This window comes from Ceraceosorus guamensis (assembly GCF_003144195.1).
Source record: "Ceraceosorus guamensis strain MCA 4658 unplaced genomic scaffold IE81scaffold_38, whole genome shotgun sequence".
NCBI lineage: Eukaryota > Fungi > Basidiomycota > Exobasidiomycetes > Ceraceosorales > Ceraceosoraceae > Ceraceosorus > Ceraceosorus guamensis.
In genome coordinates this window covers 150505-170917 of record NW_020290033.1, presented here as the reverse complement: position 1 = coordinate 170917, position 20413 = coordinate 150505, and the positions used below count along the sequence as shown (strand labels likewise).

Sequence of the window (20413 nt, the reverse complement as noted above, 5' to 3'; positions counted from 1 at the left end):
AAATGCCTCGCGTATGTGTGATGCCCCCCCCCCCTCCCCAGCCTCCCCACGTCCGCCGCTCCGTGAATTTTGAATTTGGTCACATTGCAGGTCAGAAGCATGTTGCAGGACGCGGCGCCGTCAAACGATGGGCCTTTCAGAGGTCATCGGCATTACCAACAGCGATCCTAGCTTGCACAGCCTGCATCGTCTCGAAGACGTCGCGATCGAGCTCGTCTAGAGTGCTCGCCTGCTCCAAGTGCTGGAGTGTCATTTCGACCTCGTGCAGTCGTTCGGCCCACCAAGCAGCTCTTTCCTCCTCGCCCAGCTCTAACAGCAGTCTGCCTAAATAATAGAGGGCTTTGCTCTGCGAGACGTTTGCGCCCGCATCGGCGTACTCTGGGAGGGGGGCAGATTCGCGGGAAAAAAAAAAGCTTCAGCGGAATCGGAGCCCCGATTCCCAAGTATTTCGAGTCTCGAAATACTTACGCTGCGAAGCTCGTTCGAACCATTGCGAGGCTTCCCGCTTCGATCCTTCTGTGCGGGCGGAGAAAGCATTTGTATCATTCGCATTGGGTTCTAGCCTCTCCTCACGTTCGCTCACCCTCATCTCGATCTTTGGCCAAGATTGCCTTGGCATAGGCAAACATTGCGTCTGCCTTTCGCTCCGCATCATGATCGGCAAGGCACTGTGAAATGGTCCCAGATTAAATGAGTGGCTGAGTGGCTCCAGAGCAGGGTCTAGTCCACGCATCTCACCCGTGGTAGAATCTCCTCCATCGTAAGACAAGCGCTCTCTCCCAATCGGAGGGGACCCGCTTGTAATTCTGCTAGTAAGACTCTTGCGCCTCTCCAGATCCGCGCACGACCACTTTTCTGCGCCGCAACGAGCACGGTCAAGCACTGATCGAGAGAGTGCGCAGCAGCGTCCGCTTCCTATATGGCAGCGAAGCGCAGAATGGCATGTGATCGGTACAAATATGCCATGTGTTTGGTTAGAGAAGTCAGCCTCGTTAAGGTGAGGAGGACTTACGAAGAGGGTGCGAGCTTGCTTCAGTTGGCTAAGCATCTTCGAGTCTGCCGAGGGTTCGTCGAATTGGGCAGGCTCGTCCGGCTCTGTCTGCTCGTCTCGCCTAGCAGATCGAATTCCGTTCGCCTCGTCCGCACCGTCCACATCTGCTTCCACGTTGGGATCTGCTAGCGTGTAGAAGCGCATAGCAAAAAGATCGCCTCGGCGCCTTGCCCTGAGCCACATGATGCGCAGGATCTGAGAGGTCCATCTTGGCAGGAGATGCGCTTCTAGCGCATCCACTAGCTCATCTCGAAACAACGCCTCCAACGAATTCTCGAAGGAGCCCTTCTCTGCCAACTGAAAGTGAGTATCGTGTAAGCCCATCGAGCGGCAAATCGGCCGAGACCTAGAAACAGGAACGCACCTTCCACGCTTCGCCGCACTCTGCAGCGATACGCATCTCGACGTCCCCCTGCTCTTCCAATGCTACCCCTCTCCAGGCATCCGCCACTGATTCATGGCCCATCATGGACCAGAGAGATGCAACGCTAGCAGCTATAGATGTGGAGGTACAAGCAATTTCGGTGCGCGGCAAGTCCGGACCCGTACTTTGAAGCTTCGTTGAGCCTACTTGAGATCGCGCATTTGACGCCCACACCGCGTCCATCAAGCGGCCATAAACGACTGCTGGTGGGACTCCCTACGATGGAATGGCCTGTCGGCATTAGCAATCGAGTCGCAGGCAGGCCTCGAGGTGAGCGGGACCTTTTACCGCTGACGCACCATGTGAACATCACGAGCCGCCTCCCAAATATCATCAGCTTCGAACGGAGGTCTTGCAGTCGGCCGAGGCTTGCGCGAGCTTCCCGGCTCATGTGCTTCTAGTCGGCGAGAAAGCCTACGAACAAGGTGCAAAAGCCTCGGTGAGAAGAGTCACTTGAGCACGGCCTTTTGGAAGACTTACGAGTCGCAGGCTGTGATGCACTGAGAATCGGAGAGCAAACGCGCCACGTGTATTGCCCCATCGAGCGACTGTCACGCAGCTCATGTCAGCGCCAACCTTGTATCTGATTTGGGTGCGCTGTCCTCACATGTCTGGCCTCTTGCCATTCTCGGTGATCGTAGTGAAAATGTGCCAGGTGCAAGAGGGCATGCTGATGCAGTAGACTATCAAGGAAGGGTGCAAAAAGACGATTGTACGAGTGATGCATGGCGCAAGGTTGCAATGATTGGGAGAACGCACCTGTCTGCTCCTCTCGGATGTAGATCGAAGAATCTGTGATGCGCCTCAAATGCCGCAGAGTAGTCTCCTCGTTTGCGGGCCTGTATGTATCTGAGGGCAAGACGGCATGCACGGCAAAACGGTATCGTCAATGCTGTCTTAGCGACGCATTAGCGCATACCGACCCACCTCTCCCATGCCATCTCCCTATCGCTCAAAGGTCTGGTATAATTTCCCCCTCGCCAGCTTTTGAGCTCCTTTTTCAACGCCAAGAGACCCTCGTCGTCCAGACGACTGCATTGCACCTTTGCCCTTCGCACGAGAATACCAAAGCGTGAGCGTCGAGTAAGGAGCTCTGCAGAGGAAGAGGAAGAAGCACCGGAGTCGTCGCTCGGCTGCACAAGTGCTTCCAGACCTGATGAACAGAGGCACTTGAGCCCTTTGCTGTCGCTGAAGAGAGCGCGGCTACAGAATCTCACTCACCATCCAAGAAGTGTGCCAAGCCAAGTGCGGTGTCGAATGATTCGAACTAAAAGGGCGGAAATGAGGGCTGAGTATCGTAACTTGCCTGGCGTGTCGCCCACGCACGCCAACCAAACGAACCTGTTTAACGATGTACTCGGTGCAAGAGCAGGTTTGCCTCTTTGTCTGCTCATTCGCGAGCACAACAAGCGGGCACGCGGCGTCCAAAGCGCTACAAAAGTCCGTCAAGGAAGGCCACTCGCCTTCGATTCCATGAGCCTCCCTCAGCAAGAACATCCACAGCTTCTCGTCGTACTCTTTTCCCTCGTCCGAGTCCGGATCCAAAGGTGCAATGATGTTGTGTGATCTTGCTTGATTTGAAGCCTCTTTTGCCGATTCTGATTGTCGAAGCGACAGGTACTGCAGAGCGAGAAGCACAGCGAATTGACTCGGCCAAGGACGCGCGACGGACGCGGGCAGATGTGCTGGCATTTCTGGAAAGCAAGCTCCGATTTCGAATGCGCAACAATGTGAATGCGTGCGATCTCCGCGTTTGACGAGACTCTTCAGGCGCTCGGGGGTTGGAGGATGAAGACCATACCCATACTGCAATGTGGACAACTGCAAAGCACCTGCCGCCTACTTCTCCCCAATGCTTGACTTGACCGGCTTGCCGCTCCCGTCTCCAAGTTTGCGGCGCGTCTTCGATGGATCCTGCTGGAGTCACAGTTGAGTCGAGAGCCAAGCAATGAAGTGCAAATGGTGAGCTTGACTAGTGGAGGACACGCTGAAAGAGCCTCTCCCGTCTCTCTGCCTCTCCTCGACAAGACGCATGCCGCATGCATCCCTGCCGAACTTCCCGCCGCGTCGCGCGTGTATCGAGCTGCGCGCCGCGCGACCGGCCGGCCAGCAGCCAGCAGCAGCAGCAGCAGCAACAGCGTTCGTACCATCCATCCATCGCGCCCAAACAACTAATTTCCGGAGCGAATCGCGTGGAGGGGGGGCCAAAGTTCACGATTGGCAACGAGCTTGCTTGCAAACCCGAAAGCGATTTGATTTCCATCTGCTCCGGCTGCCTGCCAACCTTGTCAACGCTCCATCACATCCACACTCACGCGGAATCGTGGCCCTCATCTTTCGCTTCCGTATCGCACCCCGCCTTGCTCCTCGACGCAACCGAAACGAACCCGCTTCGTCGCTTCACGCAGCTTCCGCCCCGAGAGCTCAACCCGCCACATTCGTTCGAAGCGCTGCGCACGACATCTCTCAGAGAGCTGGCATTCATCTCACACGTCGGCAGTCCCGCCTCTCTCTCGATTCAGCAAGGTTCTTCTGCCATTTTCCCTCTCCAGGCTATTTTGTGTGCCTTTGTGCGCGCTCGCCCTATCACGCTCACGACGCGATACAATTGTGGGGGAGAACACGAACGTCGAGGTCTTGTGATTTGAAGCCATTTCGCGCAGGAAATCTTGGAATTTAGCGGAAGGGCAGTAGAGGAAGATGTGGCTCACAGATCAGCAAAGTGAGTAAGCTTACACATCAGCATGGCAAAGCAGAAGAGCTGGTCGGGGACGGGGGGAACCGGAAACAAGCACGAGGGTCCTTAAATGCGCTTCGATGGGGTGCGTTCGTCGAGCCCGGCCAGGAGCTGTCTCACACGCCCATGCCGCAATCCTCTCTCTTCTTTCCTCCGCAGAGATCGGAGCAGCGCTAGTCTCTTTCGGCTCGCTCTTCCTCGTGCTAGGTATCCTGCTCTTCTTCGATGCGGCACTTCTAGCACTAGGCAACGTCCTCTTCACAGCCGGAATAACGCTCCTAATAGGTCCTCAAAAGACGTTTTACTTTTTCGCTCGCAAACAAAAATTGAGGGGAACGGTGTGCTTTTTCGTGGGAATGCTGCTCGTCTTTGCCAAGTGGACCTTTTTCGGCATGCTCATCGAGATTGTTGGATTTTTGAACCTCTTCGGGTGAGTGAGACTTGCAAGCGGCCGACGTACTACTTGCAGCCTGGTCGGTCGTATCGAGGAGGGGAGAGCAAAGGGCGCTGGGTGCTCAGTCCCTAAGGAAAGCAGATTTGGCGCGCTCGTTCGCGCGCTTCAACTTTTTCGAAGGTGTCCAAACGCTCAACCACCTTTTCCCGTTTCCCACGACGTTGCCCCACACGCGCATCCCTACAGAGACTTTTTCCCCGTCATTCTCAATTTCTTGAGACAGTTACCATTCATCGGTCCAGCATTGAGTCTGCCCGTGGTCAGAGGGGTGAGTGACGCGTCGATAGCCGTGGAGGATCAGGGCCTCACGCATCGGCCTCCTCCTTGCTCATGCTCATTCCGGCAACATTGTCCGGCTTTGCCCGCTTTTGCAGGTGCTGGACAAGCTGGCAGGCACACGACAATCGGCCGTTTGAGCTCTCGTAGCGGCAATGCTTCGACCACCACCAGCAGCAGCAGCAGCCTTGCTGAGCGTAGGAGAGAGAGAGGAACGAATGGAGCAGCCTCGGCGACTTGCATCGACAAGAGCGAGAGCGCTGGGCCGCCGAGCGGCGATCGGAAATCTACTTCTTGGCTGCTGCTTGAAGGACGCACTCAGACAGAGCGAAGGGCAAGAGATGAGGTGCCGTGTACGATTGGCGCTGTGCTGCAGGGGCAATGTCTATCTAGGAGATCGATCACAAAATCGGTTTGCAGTGGGGTCCATTGTCAAGGAGTTGTGAGGATGAATGTCTTGTCAGACAAGGACCAACTTGCGCGGCGCACTGCGTTTCGTTTTTCTTTCGCTGTTCTGCGTGACAAACTGAGTAGCATCTGCTCGAAAGCGTGAGGGGAGTCGTTTCAAACAAGCGTACAGCGTCGAGAGGGGTCCTGAGAGCAAAGGCTGGTGCCAGAGCACTTATCGGAGACGAAGGACCCATCTGTGCGGATGCTCGACGTTCGCTTTCCAATCCTGCACCAACTTTGCCAATTCGACGCCCTCTACAAAGCGATGATCAGCGGTCCAAGAGGTGGGCAAGATGAGTCTGGGTTGAGGAATGGGCGATGCGTTGGCATGCGCGGACAGATCGGCTTCATCGACATATCTCGGCAGCAATCTGGCTTTGCCTATGGCTCCGATAGCGAGCTGTCCAGTGGGCGGTATGAGGGGGCTCATTGCCGTTCCTCCAACAGTGCCCACATTGCTCAGAGTGACGCTTCCAGGTCTATCGCTGCGCAGATCCGCCCTGCTCAACCCTCTACTTTCCCTCGATGAAGCCTTGTCTTGCAATCGCTTGACGTGCTGCGAAATGTCCGAGACCGACAATCGTCGAATGTCGGGCAGTGTGGGAGTGAGAAGACCAGAGGGAGTGGAAAAGGCGATGGAGATGTCGTGCGTTGCCCTTTGCAGCAGTGTGCTTGGCGCAGAAGGAGACGAGGAAGCGCCCTGAGAAGGCACCATGCACCTGAACAGCGCGTGGTCGTACAGCGCCATCGATAGAGCTTTCAAGAGCAGCGGTAGCATCGTAAGCTTCGTCGCAGTCTGTTCGTGAGATGCATTGATGCTCTTGCGCAGCCGTTCCAACTCCGTCACGTCCAATTCCTCAGAGTAGCCGAAATGGGGTATGTCCCAGGAAGCCGTCATGGCTCTGAACATGGCTCGCTTGATGGGACTGAGTTCCACTTCTGCGTCCTGCTCATTCGCCATTGCATGTGTGGGGTCTGTTGGCATGATGCCTGGCGATGACTCGGCTGCCGACGATCTGGTCGCGACGTACATCATGACATCCTCTTTCGTCACGCGTCCATCCTTTCCCGTACCCGTCACATCCGACACATCCACCTGCTCCTCCCTGCAAATCCTTCGCACAGCCGGCGTTGCCAATGCAGCATGCTTTCCCGAGCTAGGACTGGAAGTCGCAGCAGAAGAGTTTATTTCCGGGGCTGATGGCGTGACGTTGGAGCTGATCGATGATTCCGAAGCTGCGGTAGAAGCATTCGTCGGCTCGAGCCGCTCCGAGCTGAGCTCAGCAGCCGCAAATTCCGTGTCATCTTCCACTTCGATCTTGCAAAGAGGCGTTCCTACTCTCGCCACTTGGCCAACGGCGTAGCACTGCTCGATGATCTTGCCCGCATATCGCGAGGTGATCTCGACTGAGCTGCGAGGATGCGCATTGGGCAAGAGAAGAGAAGCACCGACATGCGTCAGCCTTGGTGAGAGCGTGAGGATGGAGTTCGCTTCCGTGCCGAGGTGGGGTGCGTGCGCACACTCACGCCTTGTCGGACTGCACTTCTACCAACGCGTCGAACTCGGCGACGTCGTTCGCAGGTGCAACGAACCTGGGATGTCATCATCGAGGAGCAGCATGGACAAGGACGGCCAAGTCAGCTCAGGCAGTCTTGCGTAGTTGTGCATGCGATAGAAGATTACGCGCAGGGCGAGCAAGCAGGGCGACGCACCATTTGATGATTTCGCACTCTGTTATACCTTCTCCAACATCCGCCAACAAGTAGTCTACCACTCGCGTAGCCCGAGTCGTTGAGGTGCTGTGCAGCTCTCTTTTCCCTGCGTCCAACCGGTCTAAGAGCTGCAGGCCGTGCCGCTTCCGCTTTGGGCTCATTGTAAAGTTGAGGCAGTCCCGAGCAAGGAGCCGTGCAGAGGTTCGCTCGTAGCTCCACAAGTGTCTACGATGATTGGTTGCCGAACCTGTACGAGCGACGGGTGGGGTGACGAGAACAGACGACTTTGCATGGGTCGCTGTTCCGGCGTGCTCGATGGCACTGCTTGTACACCTTCGAATCATTGCGTTGATGGTCCGGCTTCACCTCCCTACTGGTCTGAGTTCTCGTCTAGGCTGGGCCAGATTCCTTGTGCATTTGTCCTGACAGGAGAGGATAGCCAACGTTTGGCGAGTCGAGACTCGATGCAGAGGCTTGTATGTGTGGAAAGTCGAGTGCAGAGAATTTGAATGGGATTTGGCATTCGAAGGATCAAGAGGCTGCATATATGCGCTTATATCTGACCCAGCAAGCTCGTACTTATCGCTTCATTCGCGTTCAGATGTTGCATCCAATCCTGAAATGTGGGGAAAGTATGTTCACACAGTCTGATGAGTATTCAAGCAGCGAGGGATGCAGAGCGGGGAAAGGACCCCAGCAAAGCCGCCTCGCGCAGGCCACAGCAGGCGCAGCAGGTACGCACGCATTGAAGCCCAGCGCCACAACGTTTCGGACACGCATCCGCGGCTTTCTCACCGTTGGATTTCCATGTCACGTGCCCCCACCCTCTCTCTTTTCCGGATCGACTCTCGCACGAAAGCAAAACAGACACAGCCACATTGATCCCCGATGCATGCGCGTTCAGTCATGGTGTCAAAAGTCGAGATGATTTGGGCCCCCCCCCGTGCAGTGCAGGAACTGCCCTTTGCCCTCGCCCGCTACCCACGCACGCGCATCCAGCCCCTTCCCGCACGCACGCGCGCTGCCGAGCACAAACAACTGCATATGCTGTCCGACGACACTTTTTTTTGGCAGTTGTGATTCAATTTGAGATTCAGAATCACGTGAATCGAATCGTGCTTTGACAGGAGCAGAGGCCCGCGTGAGAGGGTCCGATCATGCCGTAGAGTGCGACCAGGGTTAGTACGAGGGACGCGCTGATGCGATTGGACGGGACGAGCGTGCAAGCAAGCAAGCGCAAGAAGTGTGATGATGAGGCTCGCCGCCGAGAGGGCCTCGGCGTGTGCGAAACGCGAGGGCGCGTATGCTAGCTGGTGCCCGCGTCACACATGTAGCTGGGTTGCTTCTGCGACGGAGCTGAACCGAGCATGCCAGCTGCTGCGTATCGGTGGACGCAGTACCTTTGATTGTTGTTTTTGCGCAGCAATGAATCCAGGAGCTTACTGAAGGGCTGATCACGAGCTTACTGAAGGGCTGATCACTGAATCAACTTCAATGATTAACATGAAGAAGAGCACAAGCGGGAGAGGACTTGAGCTAGGGCAGGCAGGCAGGCAAGAAAGAGGGATCGACGCTGCGTGCATATGGAAAGGGTCAGCATGCGCGCGTGCGTTGCGAGCTCGGCCGCGGCCTGCGTGCTTGCTCTCGATTTCGCTCTCTGCGATTGCTCGGGCGAAACGCCATGCGGAGCGCTTCTCACGGCCGCAGAGAGTTGCACCGGACACGCTGGTGACACTTGACCCTTGGTGGGTGGCTGGCTGGCTGGCTGGCTGGCTGGCTGGCTGCATTGACGAGCGGGGCTTGCGCCACTCGCTGGCTGGCTCTTCTCCCTCAAAACTGGTACAAAATCGTGCAATCTTCGCTTTCCTGATCTTGTCCATCACCATCCCGTCGCTCGAGAGTCGAGAGTCCATTACAACCGCAATCAAAGCTATTCGACGCCAAAGCTTGTCCACCAGGCCGGGTGAAATACGCAGCTCGATCACCACTGCGCGTGCGCGCGTGCCATCCACGTCTACACCCATCGCGCTTCCGCGCGCACTCAACACAACCGCGGCGGCAGCAGCAGCAACCTCTGCATGCCTTCACCCCCACCGCGGCCCTCGATTCACTCAGACTTCCGTCCAAGCACGCCGACTGCCTTGTACAATCGAGCTACATTGAGTCGAAGTAGGCCATTCGAGCACGCGCCCAAGGCATCAAGGAACGGACAACACCTACGTGCATCAGGTGTCAGAAGCGCCACCGCGTCATTTGGGCGTACATAGCCGCGGTCCTTGATCATACCCCTGCCAGTCTCGACATCCTGCTCTCCGGCGACGTTGCGCTGCTCATCTGCATCGTTATCGCGACATCAGTCAGCAGCAGCCTCGCCACATCGGGCGCATCGTCTTGGACGACTCACCCGGCCACCACCTTGGTGATCCCATCTTCGTGCGCTTCACTCAGCGTGGCGTCCTCATCACCCTTGCTACAGAGGCGTTGCGATCGCGCATTTTGGATCCTTGGCAGCGCTGTCAGCTCGTTCGAGCAAGCAGCATACCTACACAGAGTTTGGGTGGTCAACCGCCCTCAAGACGCCTCGAGAGTGAGAGAGAGAGCGAGCGAGCGAGCGCCGGCGCATTCGAGCAGACCACGCGACGTGCAATCTCATCGGGCCGATTTCAGTCGCCTTGCCGCGCTGATCGACTCATCGTCAGTGTACGGGCGCAGTGGCTTGAGTGGCTCTGCGTAGCCAATCTCGACACCTCGCTCCTATCAGCAAGACCATCTTCAACTTGATTGTCTCGCACAGCATGCCGCCACCTACCGGTACTGATGATGAGCAAAGCTCGACATCTACCGCTATCGACTCCTCGCAAGATACAGCGCACCAGACTGCTGCCTCGCCTGCGCGCGCTCCGAACCCTGCAACGGCGACCGCTCCGGTGGCGCAAAACGGCGAAGCTGTACCCCCTGCACCCAGTACTGAGGCGGCAGCTCACTTGGCTGCAGCGAGGGATCAGGCAGCGCGGGAACGGGAAAGAAGAGCAAAGGAGCTGCTGAGCGATAATAGCGACACGGAGTCTGGAATGTCCAGACCTCCATCCCCGGATCGTGGAATGTACCCAAAGAGGAGATTAGGCGGATTGCAGAGCAAAGACAACGTCGTTGTCAGACACGACTCGACGGAGACGGATGGTCTGAAGCTTGTTCGAGAAAGCTCTCCCTTCAACAGAAGGCAAGTGTCGGAAAGCGAGCGTGGGCCCGCAGACTTGCCTCAAGTGGCCACGCCCACTCAAGCTTCTGTCAATAATAACGGTACCAAGTCGCCACCGACCAATTCGAGCGTCAGAGCGTCAAGTCCACCTCCGAGAGCCATGTCGCCACCGATGAAGGCAGTCGCTCAGACAAAGATCAATGGCCGAAATGACACATTGCGGGATGTGCCGCATGAAGGCAAGCTGCCTCCTCCTATCCCCATTCCTTCGGACAGCAGTGCCGTCGCCAAAGCGAATGCCGGACAGCCGGCAAATGGCGCCACTAGCAGCAACGCGTCCGCAGCTGGTAGTCCCTCTCTGCAGGCCGCATCCAGCCAAGCAGGTGCGGCTGTCACCGCAGCGTCATCACCAACGGAAAAGCCAAAAGATCATCGCGGCATGCTCAGACGCATGTTGTCCGGTAGCGGCGGTGGCGATCACGCTTCCAGACCGGAGGGCAAACGCGCAGAATCGTCTCGCAGTGGCACACCTCCAGGCAGTCCGCGAGGTGAACAGCCTGATAGCCTGATGCACGCTGTTCAAGGCATGAACCTCGCGCCTGGAGGTGCCAACGGCGCACCGAAGAGCCCAGGTAGCAGCGCTCCACCGAGCCGAAACACGAGCGTCAAAAGCTCGTCTAGAGCTGCTCATACCGCTTCCAAAGATGCTGCGGCTGCCAATCAAGCTGGACCAGGTGCTGCTCCACCGACGCCCGGAGCGCCGGGCGGCTCGCGCTTGACAGCCGCCGCGCTGCGGGATTGGGAAGCGAAAGATACGGGAAAGTCGAAGAAGCAGTCCAAGCCGGACGACGCAAAGTCGTCGGCGTCATCGACTTTGAGGGACGTCATTCTGGGCGGCGCGCCCCTGCTCTCGCGCAGAGGTAGCAATACCAGCGCTGGTGGAAGAAGCGAAGGAGGGAGCAAAAAGGGGAGCGAGAGCGGAAAGGAGACGACTAGCTTGCTCAAAAAGTATGGCGTGTGCGAAAAGGCGGCCATTGGAAAGGGCGCTACTGCCGTCGTGCGACTGGCCCACAAGTGGGACAGGTCGACGGAAAAGCTGTATGCAGTCAAGGTGAGCACTTGCTTGATGACCCTTCGCGCCACCTCTCTCCCGCAAGGCTAGGCTGACTTCAAGCTTGCGTCGGCGACGCCACCGTCTTTCTATGACAGGAATTTAGGAAACGCCGCAAGAACGAGACGGAAAAGGAATACGTCAAGAAGTTGACCTCTGAATTTTGCATCAGCTCCACCTTGCATCACATCAACATTGTCGAGACGGTCGATCTGGTGCAAGACGAGAATCGACACTGGTGCGAGGTGATGGAGTACTGTCCGGGTGGTGACTTGTACGCAGCGATCAAGCGAGGAGGCATGAGCCAAACAGAAGTAGAGTGCTGCTTCAAGCAGATTATCCACGGCATTGCCTATCTGCACAGCATGGGTGTTGCGCACCGCGACATCAAGCCGGAGAACTTGTTGTTGGATGCCAGCGGCCACGTCAAGATTACCGACTTCGGCGTGTCGGACGTGTTCAGAATGTGTTGGGAGAAGAGCACGCACTACTCCAAAGGATTGTGCGGATCGGAACCTTACATCGCGCCGGAGCAATTCGAGCACAAGGAGTACGATGCCAGGTTGGTGGATGTTTGGGCAGCAGCCGTCGTCTTCTACTGCATGCAATTCCAAGAGTTGCCGTGGAGGGTGGCGAAAATGTCCGACCCGACCTTTAAGGATTTCGTGCACGGATACCACGGCTCTTCGGCACCTGCGCCGCTCTCCAACTTGTCCCCGAGGGAGTGCAGACCTCTGCTCAAGAAGATGCTTTGTCCTGATCCGAAGGGACGTCTGTTCACGGAAGACATCCTCAAGGACCCTTGGTTCGTCTCTGTGCAGCTCTGCGAAAACGGCACGGCTGCGGATGGACACAAGCACACCATTCCTGCCGCTGGTCAACGCGAAAGAGATTCTTAGAACCTCGGAGAAGTTCGATTGCGAAGAAGTCGTTGCATCTACTGTGTTCGAAACATCCCAAAACCCCCCCATCCACCCTTGCACTCGAATTGCGGATTCTTCCGACTCACCTTCAACCCTCAATATGTCCACATCTTCCGTGCTTCCAATCAATCCGCGCAACCGACACATTGCACGTCACCCTTGTCAACACTTTTACTAATGTTCCACCTCACCTCGTTCGCACTCTTGCCAAGCTCGCGACAAGCAGCGATTCATGAACGCTCCCCTCCATTTACCTCCTTTCGGATGCTCGCTCAGCGTTTGCCTCGCATTGATCCGCTAGCCGTCATCTTCACGAAGCTTTACCTTTGCACTCCTCCACTACGCTGCTCTCCCCTTCTTCGGCTCCCCCCTCCCCTCCTCCCCGTTTTGCGCCTCTTCCTAACTTTTGTGTGATCAGCGCACACCTGTTGTAATTCGCACTCCTCCGCACTTATTTGAGCGTATCACGAACCCCCGTTCGATGCTTGATAGCAGCCAGCGCTTTGCGGACGAAGCGCAGGTTCAGCGCACTGGGAAAAAGATTCGTGCATGGGTTGCGTGATCAAGTAGGCGTCGTGGTGTATGATACAAGGATTGCAGAGAGAAAGAGCAGGAGAGCGGCCGGGGGGGGCCAAATTTGTTGAATGATTGAGAAAACATGGGCGAATGCTGCTGCTTCGCGCGTCGCGCATTTGCTCCGAAGAATTTCTGCGCGCGTGAGCGCAGAGCCCCGTGTGGGGCCATTTCATTCGACCTTGGCGGAGAAATTCGAGGTGATGCCTTCCTTGACGATGCTCACCTCCACGTCCAATCCCGCTCTAAGCAGCACATCGATCCAAACCTTTTGCTTCTCCCTAAGCCTATCTCCCGGTCCCTTGACTTCGCAAAACCTCACCTTTTTCTCCTTCCAATTCCACACGACGAGGTCGGGCATGCCGGCCGTCATGTATTCTTCGCACATCATTTGGCAAATCACCGCTAGACCCTTTCCACCCACGCACTGTGCGATCTGCAATAGATCCTCGAGCGGATACGTGTCCCACTTGCAACCTATTGCCCAAGTTTTGCGCTGCGATTCTCGTTTGTGCACCTCCTCCATCAAGTCTAGTCCGCCCCTCTCTTCGATCAGGTGCAACCTCTGCCTAACCTGAGGCGCTCGAGCAACGATGAACGAATCCTCTCCTATATCCAACGGTGCGCTCTGATACGCCGTCTCGAAGGCGCCCGGAATAGGCAAGAAGATGACGTCCCACATCAATAGGGTGAAGAGCATGCTGATGATCGACCCTTCGCAATGATAGCCCGAATAGCCTTGCATCGAGTAGTGCTGCAGCACAAGATCTTCGACTCTGCAAGGCTCCGAATCTAGACCTCTCCAGATAGAAGACATGGACTTGCGCTCGATCGACGTCGTATTCCCAGCACTAGAAACTTCTCCAACGCTAGACCTGCTAGATGCAAACGAATCATCTTGCAAATCACTTGCGTCCGTCTCCGCCTTCTTGATCCCCTCGGCTTCGACCAGGCTGCTAGTGCTTGCATCTCTTTTGATCCCCTTTCTATTCACTCCCACAGGGCTGCTGGACGTATCCGCCTTCCTGGCGACGTGCGCACGTTCCACCTGGATCACTTTCCTCAATGGTGCTCGTTCTTGGAAGCCAGACAAAGAGTCTCCGTGGCTCGACAAGAGGCTTTCAGTCGAGGCCGATCTTTTAGGAGGACTTCTGCCACCACCACCAGCAGATCCCGACGTTCGTCTTTGACTAGGCATCACGCTTCCAAAGATCCCCCTTTTAGGCTCCATAGATGCCATCGCGTCAAGTCTTGTGCCTTCAAACACGCGGTCTCGACACGTGGCGAGCTTCGCATAGCTGAAGTCGTGCTTTTGCGAGAATGGAATGTTGAGTTGATTCTCCAGCCTCGTGATTCTTCTTTGAAGCGTATCGTGGTAGATCAGATGAGTATCGGAATCTTCGATGCCTTGAACTGCCACCTCCAGCGCTCTCATCTTTCCCCTTTTCGCGTCCCCATCCGCCGGGTACTGCGCCAGAATGAGCGCCAAACGATCGTACCAATCTCCTCTTCTACCTCTCCGAAAGGCTCTTTGAGCTAGCAAAGCCCTCAGCACTTCCTCTTCCCTCTCGTACAGTTTGAATCTTCCGAGCAGGTGCGCGCCCTTGTAGACGATCCTAGTCAAGGGCCAACCAGGATGAAACCTCATCTTGTGGTAGGTCATCCTATCCACCCCGTCCGGATTCTGCCTCTGAGCATCCTCCACGCACTCTTTCCACTCTTGCCAGACCGATTCGAAGATGTTCAATCCCTTTGCGAAGGCCTCTTTGCTGCCGTCCCACTCGATCAGCTCGTCGATGGTCACTTCTAGCCTCAAAGCTTTCTCCATCGATATGAGATGTTGTCTTGAAGCAAAGAGCGGAGCTGTCCTTTGATGTTGGTACACAGGGTACACTCTTCGCCTGCTCCGAGCCAGTACGGCAGTGGTCAATGCCGATCCTTCCGACTGAACCGTCGCGCGATAGTAGACCAGCGCAAGACGAGCTATCAAGCTTCTGGCTCTAGGTGCCAAGCGTACACAGTCACCTATAATGCCAGACATGTGCCATTTGAGCACGTCCATCTGGGAAGATCTTTTGGGCGGCGTGTGTGAGCCAGTAGCAGAGACTGACTTGGTAGGAGAAAAGTTGAGCTTCGTTTGACCCTTGATCGGGGCAGCCTTGTTGCTGTGGGTCGCTGACCCGCTCTTAGGACTTGGTCCAAACGAAAAGGTGCCTTGGGTCCGCGATTCTAGCAGAGTGGCAATCGCGATAGCTCGAGTGTTTGTATCGGAGCTCTTCTTGCTGCCCATCATCTTGGCCAGCCTCTTCAGCTCTTCCAAATTAAGCAGCTCTAGCGAAGCGTGCACGTCGTCTGGGTCCATCTCCTGTACTCCGAGGCAGAAGTGTCCCATCCTCTCCGAGTCATTGCTTTGCGATGCAGGTTGCGCAGAGCTATGGGATACTTGAGAAGGTTGCAGAAACACAGGCTCGCACAATTTTCGGATGGCCCCTGCCAAGTCGCCACAATCTCGCTCCTCGAATCGCAACCTGTCCGGCCGTTGCCACGCATCCCGACGTTGCACCAACCTGGCAAAGACGTAACGAGCGTCCGCTGAGGGTGGAGATCATCCAAGAGTCAGACTTTTACGCTTTCCGACAGCGCAAATCAGATCTGCGCCATCCTGCACTCACATGGCAATTGCTGATACTCTCTGAGCATCACGATTTCGAGAGGAGAAAAGAGATATTCCTCCTTTTCAAGGACCGCGTCGATCATCTCTCCCAGTATGGCAGGGTACATGCTCTCCCCAGTCCTCCTGGAAGAGGCGCTACTACTCGTGCTGGAGCTAGATAGATCGCTTGCTGATCGTTCCAGGTCCGGCTTTGGGGGAGAAGCGGGCTGTGAGGCGCCAGCAGCGCCGTCGGCAACATCACTGACATTTCTGCACGGTTCCTTGGAGTCATTCCCAACACCACGCGGGCTGAATCGGCCACTGGTATTTGTGCGCATGCGCTTGCCATCTCCAAAGAGGGAAGCTGAACTTGCCGCCATCTTTGAGACTTCGCCAAGCTGGGGCTGTTGCGAATCGTCTGCTGAGCGCTTGATGGGTCGCTGGTCGTCTACCAAGCAGAAGCTGCTGCTATCGCTGATCACCTGCTCCATGATGCGCAGGGACCGGTATACGCGGTCCTTCTTCCGCTCAAGACAGTCGCAGTACCGAGGAACGTGGTGATGATGCGGATTACATTTGGTGGTGGAAGAGACAAAGAAGAATAAGTCGTGAAGGTGTCGTTCGGTGCACAGAACAAGTAGCCAGTTGATGGTAGCTGATGTGGCAATCTTAAATATTAGGTCGACTCGATGCGCTCCGTCGCATCAAGCACGAAAAAGTCAGCTCTGTGGACTTTAGTGGACTTGAACTCTGATGCAAACCACAAATTGCCAAGCCCTTCTTGAACAGTGTTTGATACTCTTGACTCACGACTGTCAGGCCGATCACGAATCACGAAGGATGAATTTCAAATCGACTCGTACCTTGAGCGAGACCGAAGGTGAGTAACGCGATCGTGACTTGTCGACTCACACACGACTACTCGACTCAACGCGCAGAAACGCGTCAATGAAGCGAGACCCGCGCGTGTCGGTTGCGCGTTGGACCCTCTCCGCAACCGCGCGGTGCTGTGTGCGGCACGGCTGAAGGCGCGCGCATCGCGAAGGTGTACCTGCTGCACCGCACAACTCACGTGATACAAATCGTGAACTTTACGTGATATCATCAAAAATAGGTTGTGGTGCTGCCATACTCACGCTCACGACACACTATTCCCATACATGAGACTGGCCCAGATAACTCATAGGATGCTCGGATCAGCGAGGATGTTGATGATGGAAAGGCAGGCAAAGCGCGCGGCGTGACCCACAACAGTACCAGAGCGCAGAATCACCAATCAAATGAACGCGTATGGGCGCAAAGCCCCGAGTCCTCTCTGCGGCCTCTCATACCCACCAGGCGGCAGCAAAATTAAAATTAAGCGTCAAGTCTACAGCATGCACACTCAAACTAGCATCAGACCATTTGATTGGTTCGGCCAGCTCACACCGTCAAGAGGACAACAGCAACATATGCAACGCTCACAGCTGTGAATGAAAAGCTGCTACATCCATGGATGAATAAGCTGCATCGGCTAAGCATACGCTCGGTGCGGTACCGCTGTTTCGGGTGGCGTGGGCGCGCGGTGCCGCATGGTCAAGGACAAAGGAGAATCAACCGATCATATGGAGCAGGCGCTCTGCCCCGCGTCGAGCCACACCGCGCCGCCAACATCCTGCGCTCCATAAATACTCGTGACTCATCATGGCTGCTGCAAGGCGATTCTGATTGCGGCTTCCCTTGTCGTTCAACCGCCATTGCGCAGCGTTGCCTTCTCCATTCAATTCACGACTCGAGGAGGAGAAAGAGGAAGCGGTGAGGAATTGCTTCCATTGTCCAGGGTCGTCAGTGGCAGGATGGTCGGGCAGGTCGATTGACCTATTGCGTGGGTTCATTTGCTCGATCCGTCGCTAGGCAGTGCGCTGGCTGCCTTTAAAGTACAATGCTACTCTCGATGGGCTCCCTCGCACCGGACCCCTGTCCTCACTCCTCGTCCAAGGTTGTCTAGAAAGGTTGATTTGGTCGCGCTCTCGCTGCCTCGAACGCTTGATTCAGCTTGCTCTGGCTCGCTCGTCTTCTCGCCTCGCATACACACACTCTCTTTGCCCCTTCACTAATACTGCCGACTGTCGGCTCTCGACCTAGAAGCACCCAGCTTGGAGGGACCATCGAGCTCGTATCTATCCAGAATACGGCTGGTCCGTCACATTCAAATTCAAGCTACTCTGCTCACTGCTCTACCTGACTCGGCCTCGCCCCGCCAGACACGATGGGCAAGCTGAATCTGGGTCTATTGATTCCAGCCATGCTTCAACTATCTTCTCTTATCATCGTCTTGCTAATTCTCATAAGTCCAGCACCTTTCAATCACAGCAGCATCAGCTTGTTGCGCATCGAACCGTTTAACAACACCAACAGCAGTAGCGTCGGCGATTCTGCTGCGAACTCCAAGACTAGGCAGAGTTCAACCGTGTACTCGATGTCATTGAACACTTCCAACACCACTTCAGCGCCCGTGCCAATTTCGACGTCAAATTCGAGCGACGCACAGACGTCGGTGCCGATCGCGTCGATCACTACTGACGCCCCAAAGAGTGCATCGATCACAGCTGCTCCGACTCCGGGTCAAGCCAGCAATGCGCGTCCAACGGATATGGTTTCAGAGGCGGTGCAAGAGTCAAACGAGAACGTCAAAGCTGCTTCTACTAATTCCAGCGCATCCAACATCGTGCATCGAAGGGAAGACATGACCAAGAGACCCTTTGGCGTGCTCAACTCAACACAGCCCTACATTCAACCCTCAAGCTTGTCCAAGATCAGAGTCATTCTGGGACCGTTGGGATCGTGCACTATCGACGCTGATGGGAATAGGCGCTGCTCCAAAGCTCTACTGCTCCCCGCTTTCAATACTGTAAGCCTTGCGGCGGATCAGATAGGAGAGTACGACTTGCGAAGCTTGCCAAGCACCATCAAGGCTATTCCCATTATCCTCTTGGTGGTGCTCGTCATTTTCATCTTTTCTTTCGCTCTTGCTCTGCCACCCCTGCTCGCGGCATTTTTTCCCGCCAAATTTGGCTTCTTGATGCAAGCTGGACCTCGTGAGAGAGCGCTTAGACGAGCACAAAAGTGCGTGTTGTGGGCGATCATGTGCAGCTGGGTATTATTGGCAGCGAGCGGGATAAGTCTGCGCGTGACGTTCAGCTCTGCAAGGACCGCATTCAACGCATCCAACATCGAACGATCATTGCCCCTCACTTCGACCAAAGATGCCACCTACTCCGACGTAGGTCTACAAGCCGAGTTGGGAAACGCTTTCACACTCACGTGGGCCACTTTGGGCCTGTTGGCTGTTCACATGTTAATGGAGAGGAGAAGGATGAAGAGGGCAGAAGCTGTAGCGCAGGCGAGAGCGGATGTCGAAGCTCAGTGGGGTCGCAACGTTCTAGAAGCAGGTCAGAGCCTCGTCAAGAACGCTTCGGGTCCCTCGCCAGCGTTTCAATCTCCTCCATCCGCCGACAAAGAAGCGCAAAACATCGTGATGCACAATCTGCCCAAAGCCTCGACTTCGGCCTCTTCGATCGGTTCGGGCTCTGCTGCGAATCATTATTGGATCTCGAGCTCCAATGCGCATACCCCGTCGTCTGGCGCCCAGCATCACTATGTGCACGGATACGGGTTCGGACAAGCGCCGTCCGTCGTGCACACTCAAGAAAGGGAGTACCTATGCGACTCGCCCGTCCAGATGAGACGAGCGCACTCTCCACCTCCTTTCGAGAGGTACATGAAATCTCGCCAAGAGAGGGGGTGGGAAATATCAAGAGGCGCAAATCGCGGTGTGACCTGCTCGCCCGCTCCTACAGAGAGCGCTTATGAGCACCATATGCGATCTGTGGAAGATTTGGATCTGGTCGATTCTGCGCTCGCGTCGGAAGGACATGGATTTGGAAAGAGCGATTGGAAGGATCATCAGTGCGGTGCTTCTTCCTCTTCGCATAGTCATGCAAATGGTCGACCGGTCCATCGCAAGGCTTCCTTCGAGTCGTGCCAATCCAACTCGCATTCCATCTCTCGAGGAATCAGCCCCGCTCCATCCTATTGGTCCCAAGCTCATCAGACTTCAACTTTCCTGGGCGCGAGCTCGAGCGCCGAGATGGAAAAGGCGAGGGAGGAGGCCAAAGAGGCTAGAGCTAGAGTGGAGTGGCTAGAGAGAGAGCTGAGGGAGAGGGAAAGAAAGAATGAGGAGTGGAAAGAGGAGATGAAGAGAGCGGAGAGGATAGAGATGATCAAGAGGAGACAGAGAGGTGGATTGGGTTATCGCACGTAGATCGATCTGCAATGCTCGTGCCATGCTGCTGTCCACTTTCGCTTTTGCTTACCGCGGTCTTCGAGCAGGTATATAGCGGTTCAAGCGATGCTCGAGCCTGCCGCCGACCAGTAGTCGCTTTGCAACCCTCGCCCAAATCAACAGTGACTTGGCGACTTGTACTGTACTCCACATTACGTTCACTCATTACCGATGCTTCATGAGTGAATAGCCACTCTAGTAGTCTGTGCGTCAGTGTGTGGAGATGCCAAGGGATGTTGTGATCCTCGCCTTTTCTGCGCTCAATGTATGCCCTTTGAGCGGCTGCACACATGCTCGACCAAGGAGGGCTCTTTGCACACATCTTGGCTAAAGAAGGCAATCTGGGAGAGTTTGCAAGACTTTGCTGTGTTGATGACATCGCACAAATTACAATGATAAATTTTGACACGGCCCATGGGAGCGAGGTCGAGATGAGAAGAAGAGGATGGCAGGGTGATTGCGACTCTCGATTCTGATTGTACACGCTTGCTCCATCGCGCGTGCCCCGTGCTTCAGACTCACCAC

General features: G+C 55.7%; 6 protein-coding genes across 6 annotated transcripts; 3 read left to right on the top strand and 3 right to left on the bottom strand.

Annotated features, from left to right (window-relative positions):
• Positions 1-39: 39 nt before the first annotated feature.
• IE81DRAFT_367241 (hypothetical protein) lies at positions 40-3446 on the bottom strand. Its single transcript, XM_025517062.1, has 13 exons — positions 2817-3446; positions 2697-2742; positions 2403-2628; positions 2235-2324; positions 2083-2158; positions 1956-2023; positions 1775-1889; positions 1416-1691; positions 1013-1348; positions 739-915; positions 584-668; positions 469-516; positions 40-378 (listed from the first exon to the last, which is right to left on the bottom strand). Exons 1-13 carry the CDS (start codon positions 3165-3167, stop codon positions 137-139), a joined length of 2136 nt encoding a protein of 711 aa, XP_025368917.1. The 5' UTR covers positions 3168-3446; the 3' UTR covers positions 40-136.
• A 729-nt stretch (positions 3447-4175) lies between these two features.
• On the top strand, positions 4176-5082 carry IE81DRAFT_291357 (putative GOT1-membrane protein required for ER to Golgi transport; the record flags this gene model as incomplete). Its single annotated transcript, XM_025511897.1, has 4 exons — positions 4176-4197; positions 4372-4642; positions 4853-4934; positions 5041-5082. 4 exons carry the CDS (start codon positions 4176-4178, stop codon positions 5080-5082), a joined length of 417 nt encoding a protein of 138 aa, XP_025368916.1.
• Positions 5083-5106: 24 nt separating this feature from the next.
• Positions 5107-7744, bottom strand: IE81DRAFT_324252 (CoA-dependent acyltransferase). Its single transcript, XM_025514182.1, has 3 exons — positions 7106-7744; positions 6920-6985; positions 5107-6804 (listed from the first exon to the last, which is right to left on the bottom strand). The coding sequence occupies exons 1-3, from the start codon at positions 7447-7449 to the stop codon at positions 5565-5567; spliced, it is 1650 nt and encodes a 549-aa protein (XP_025368915.1). The 5' UTR covers positions 7450-7744; the 3' UTR covers positions 5107-5564.
• A 3146-nt stretch (positions 7745-10890) lies between these two features.
• Positions 10891-12314, top strand: IE81DRAFT_291382 (Pkinase-domain-containing protein; the record flags this gene model as incomplete). The annotated part of the gene is made up of 2 exons (XM_025511898.1): positions 10891-11415; positions 11514-12314. 2 exons carry the CDS (start codon positions 10891-10893, stop codon positions 12312-12314), a joined length of 1326 nt encoding a protein of 441 aa, XP_025368914.1.
• Positions 12315-13018: 704 nt separating this feature from the next.
• Positions 13019-15692, bottom strand: IE81DRAFT_303249 (hypothetical protein; the record flags this gene model as incomplete). The annotated part of the gene is made up of 4 exons (XM_025512273.1): positions 13019-13780; positions 14090-14983; positions 15092-15503; positions 15584-15692. 4 exons carry the CDS (start codon positions 15690-15692, stop codon positions 13084-13086), a joined length of 2112 nt encoding a protein of 703 aa, XP_025368913.1. The 3' UTR covers positions 13019-13083.
• A 1895-nt stretch (positions 15693-17587) lies between these two features.
• On the top strand, positions 17588-20090 carry IE81DRAFT_158565 (hypothetical protein). The gene has a single exon (XM_025510509.1). The coding sequence runs from the start codon at positions 17813-17815 to the stop codon at positions 19865-19867; it is 2055 nt and encodes a 684-aa protein (XP_025368912.1). The 5' UTR covers positions 17588-17812; the 3' UTR covers positions 19868-20090.
• Positions 20091-20413: the final 323 nt, after the last annotated feature.

Bases quoted from the DNA above. Each gene is read 5' to 3' on its own strand.
- IE81DRAFT_324252 (XM_025514182.1), bottom strand. From the start codon at position 7,449: ATGATTCGAAGGTGTACAAGCAGTGCCATCGAGCACGCCGGAACAGCG. The intron at 6,986-7,105 runs GTGCGTCGCCCT...ATGACATCCCAG, and splicing joins GAGTGCGAAATCATCAAATG to GTTCGTTGCACCTGCGAACG. The intron at 6,805-6,919 runs GTGAGTGTGCGC...GCATCCTCGCAG, and splicing joins GAAGTGCAGTCCGACAAGGC to CTCAGTCGAGATCACCTCGC.
- IE81DRAFT_158565 (XM_025510509.1), top strand. From the start codon at position 17,813: ATGGGCAAGCTGAATCTGGGTCTATTGATTCCAGCCATGCTTCAACTA.
- IE81DRAFT_367241 (XM_025517062.1), bottom strand. From the start codon at position 3,167: ATGCCAGCACATCTGCCCGCGTCCGTCGCGCGTCCTTGGCCGAGTCAA. The intron at 2,159-2,234 runs GTGCGTTCTCCC...CTTCCTTGATAG, and splicing joins CATCCGAGAGGAGCAGACAG to TCTACTGCATCAGCATGCCC. The intron at 379-468 runs GTAAGTATTTCG...CCCCCCTCCCAG, and splicing joins GTTCGAACGAGCTTCGCAGC to AGTACGCCGATGCGGGCGCA.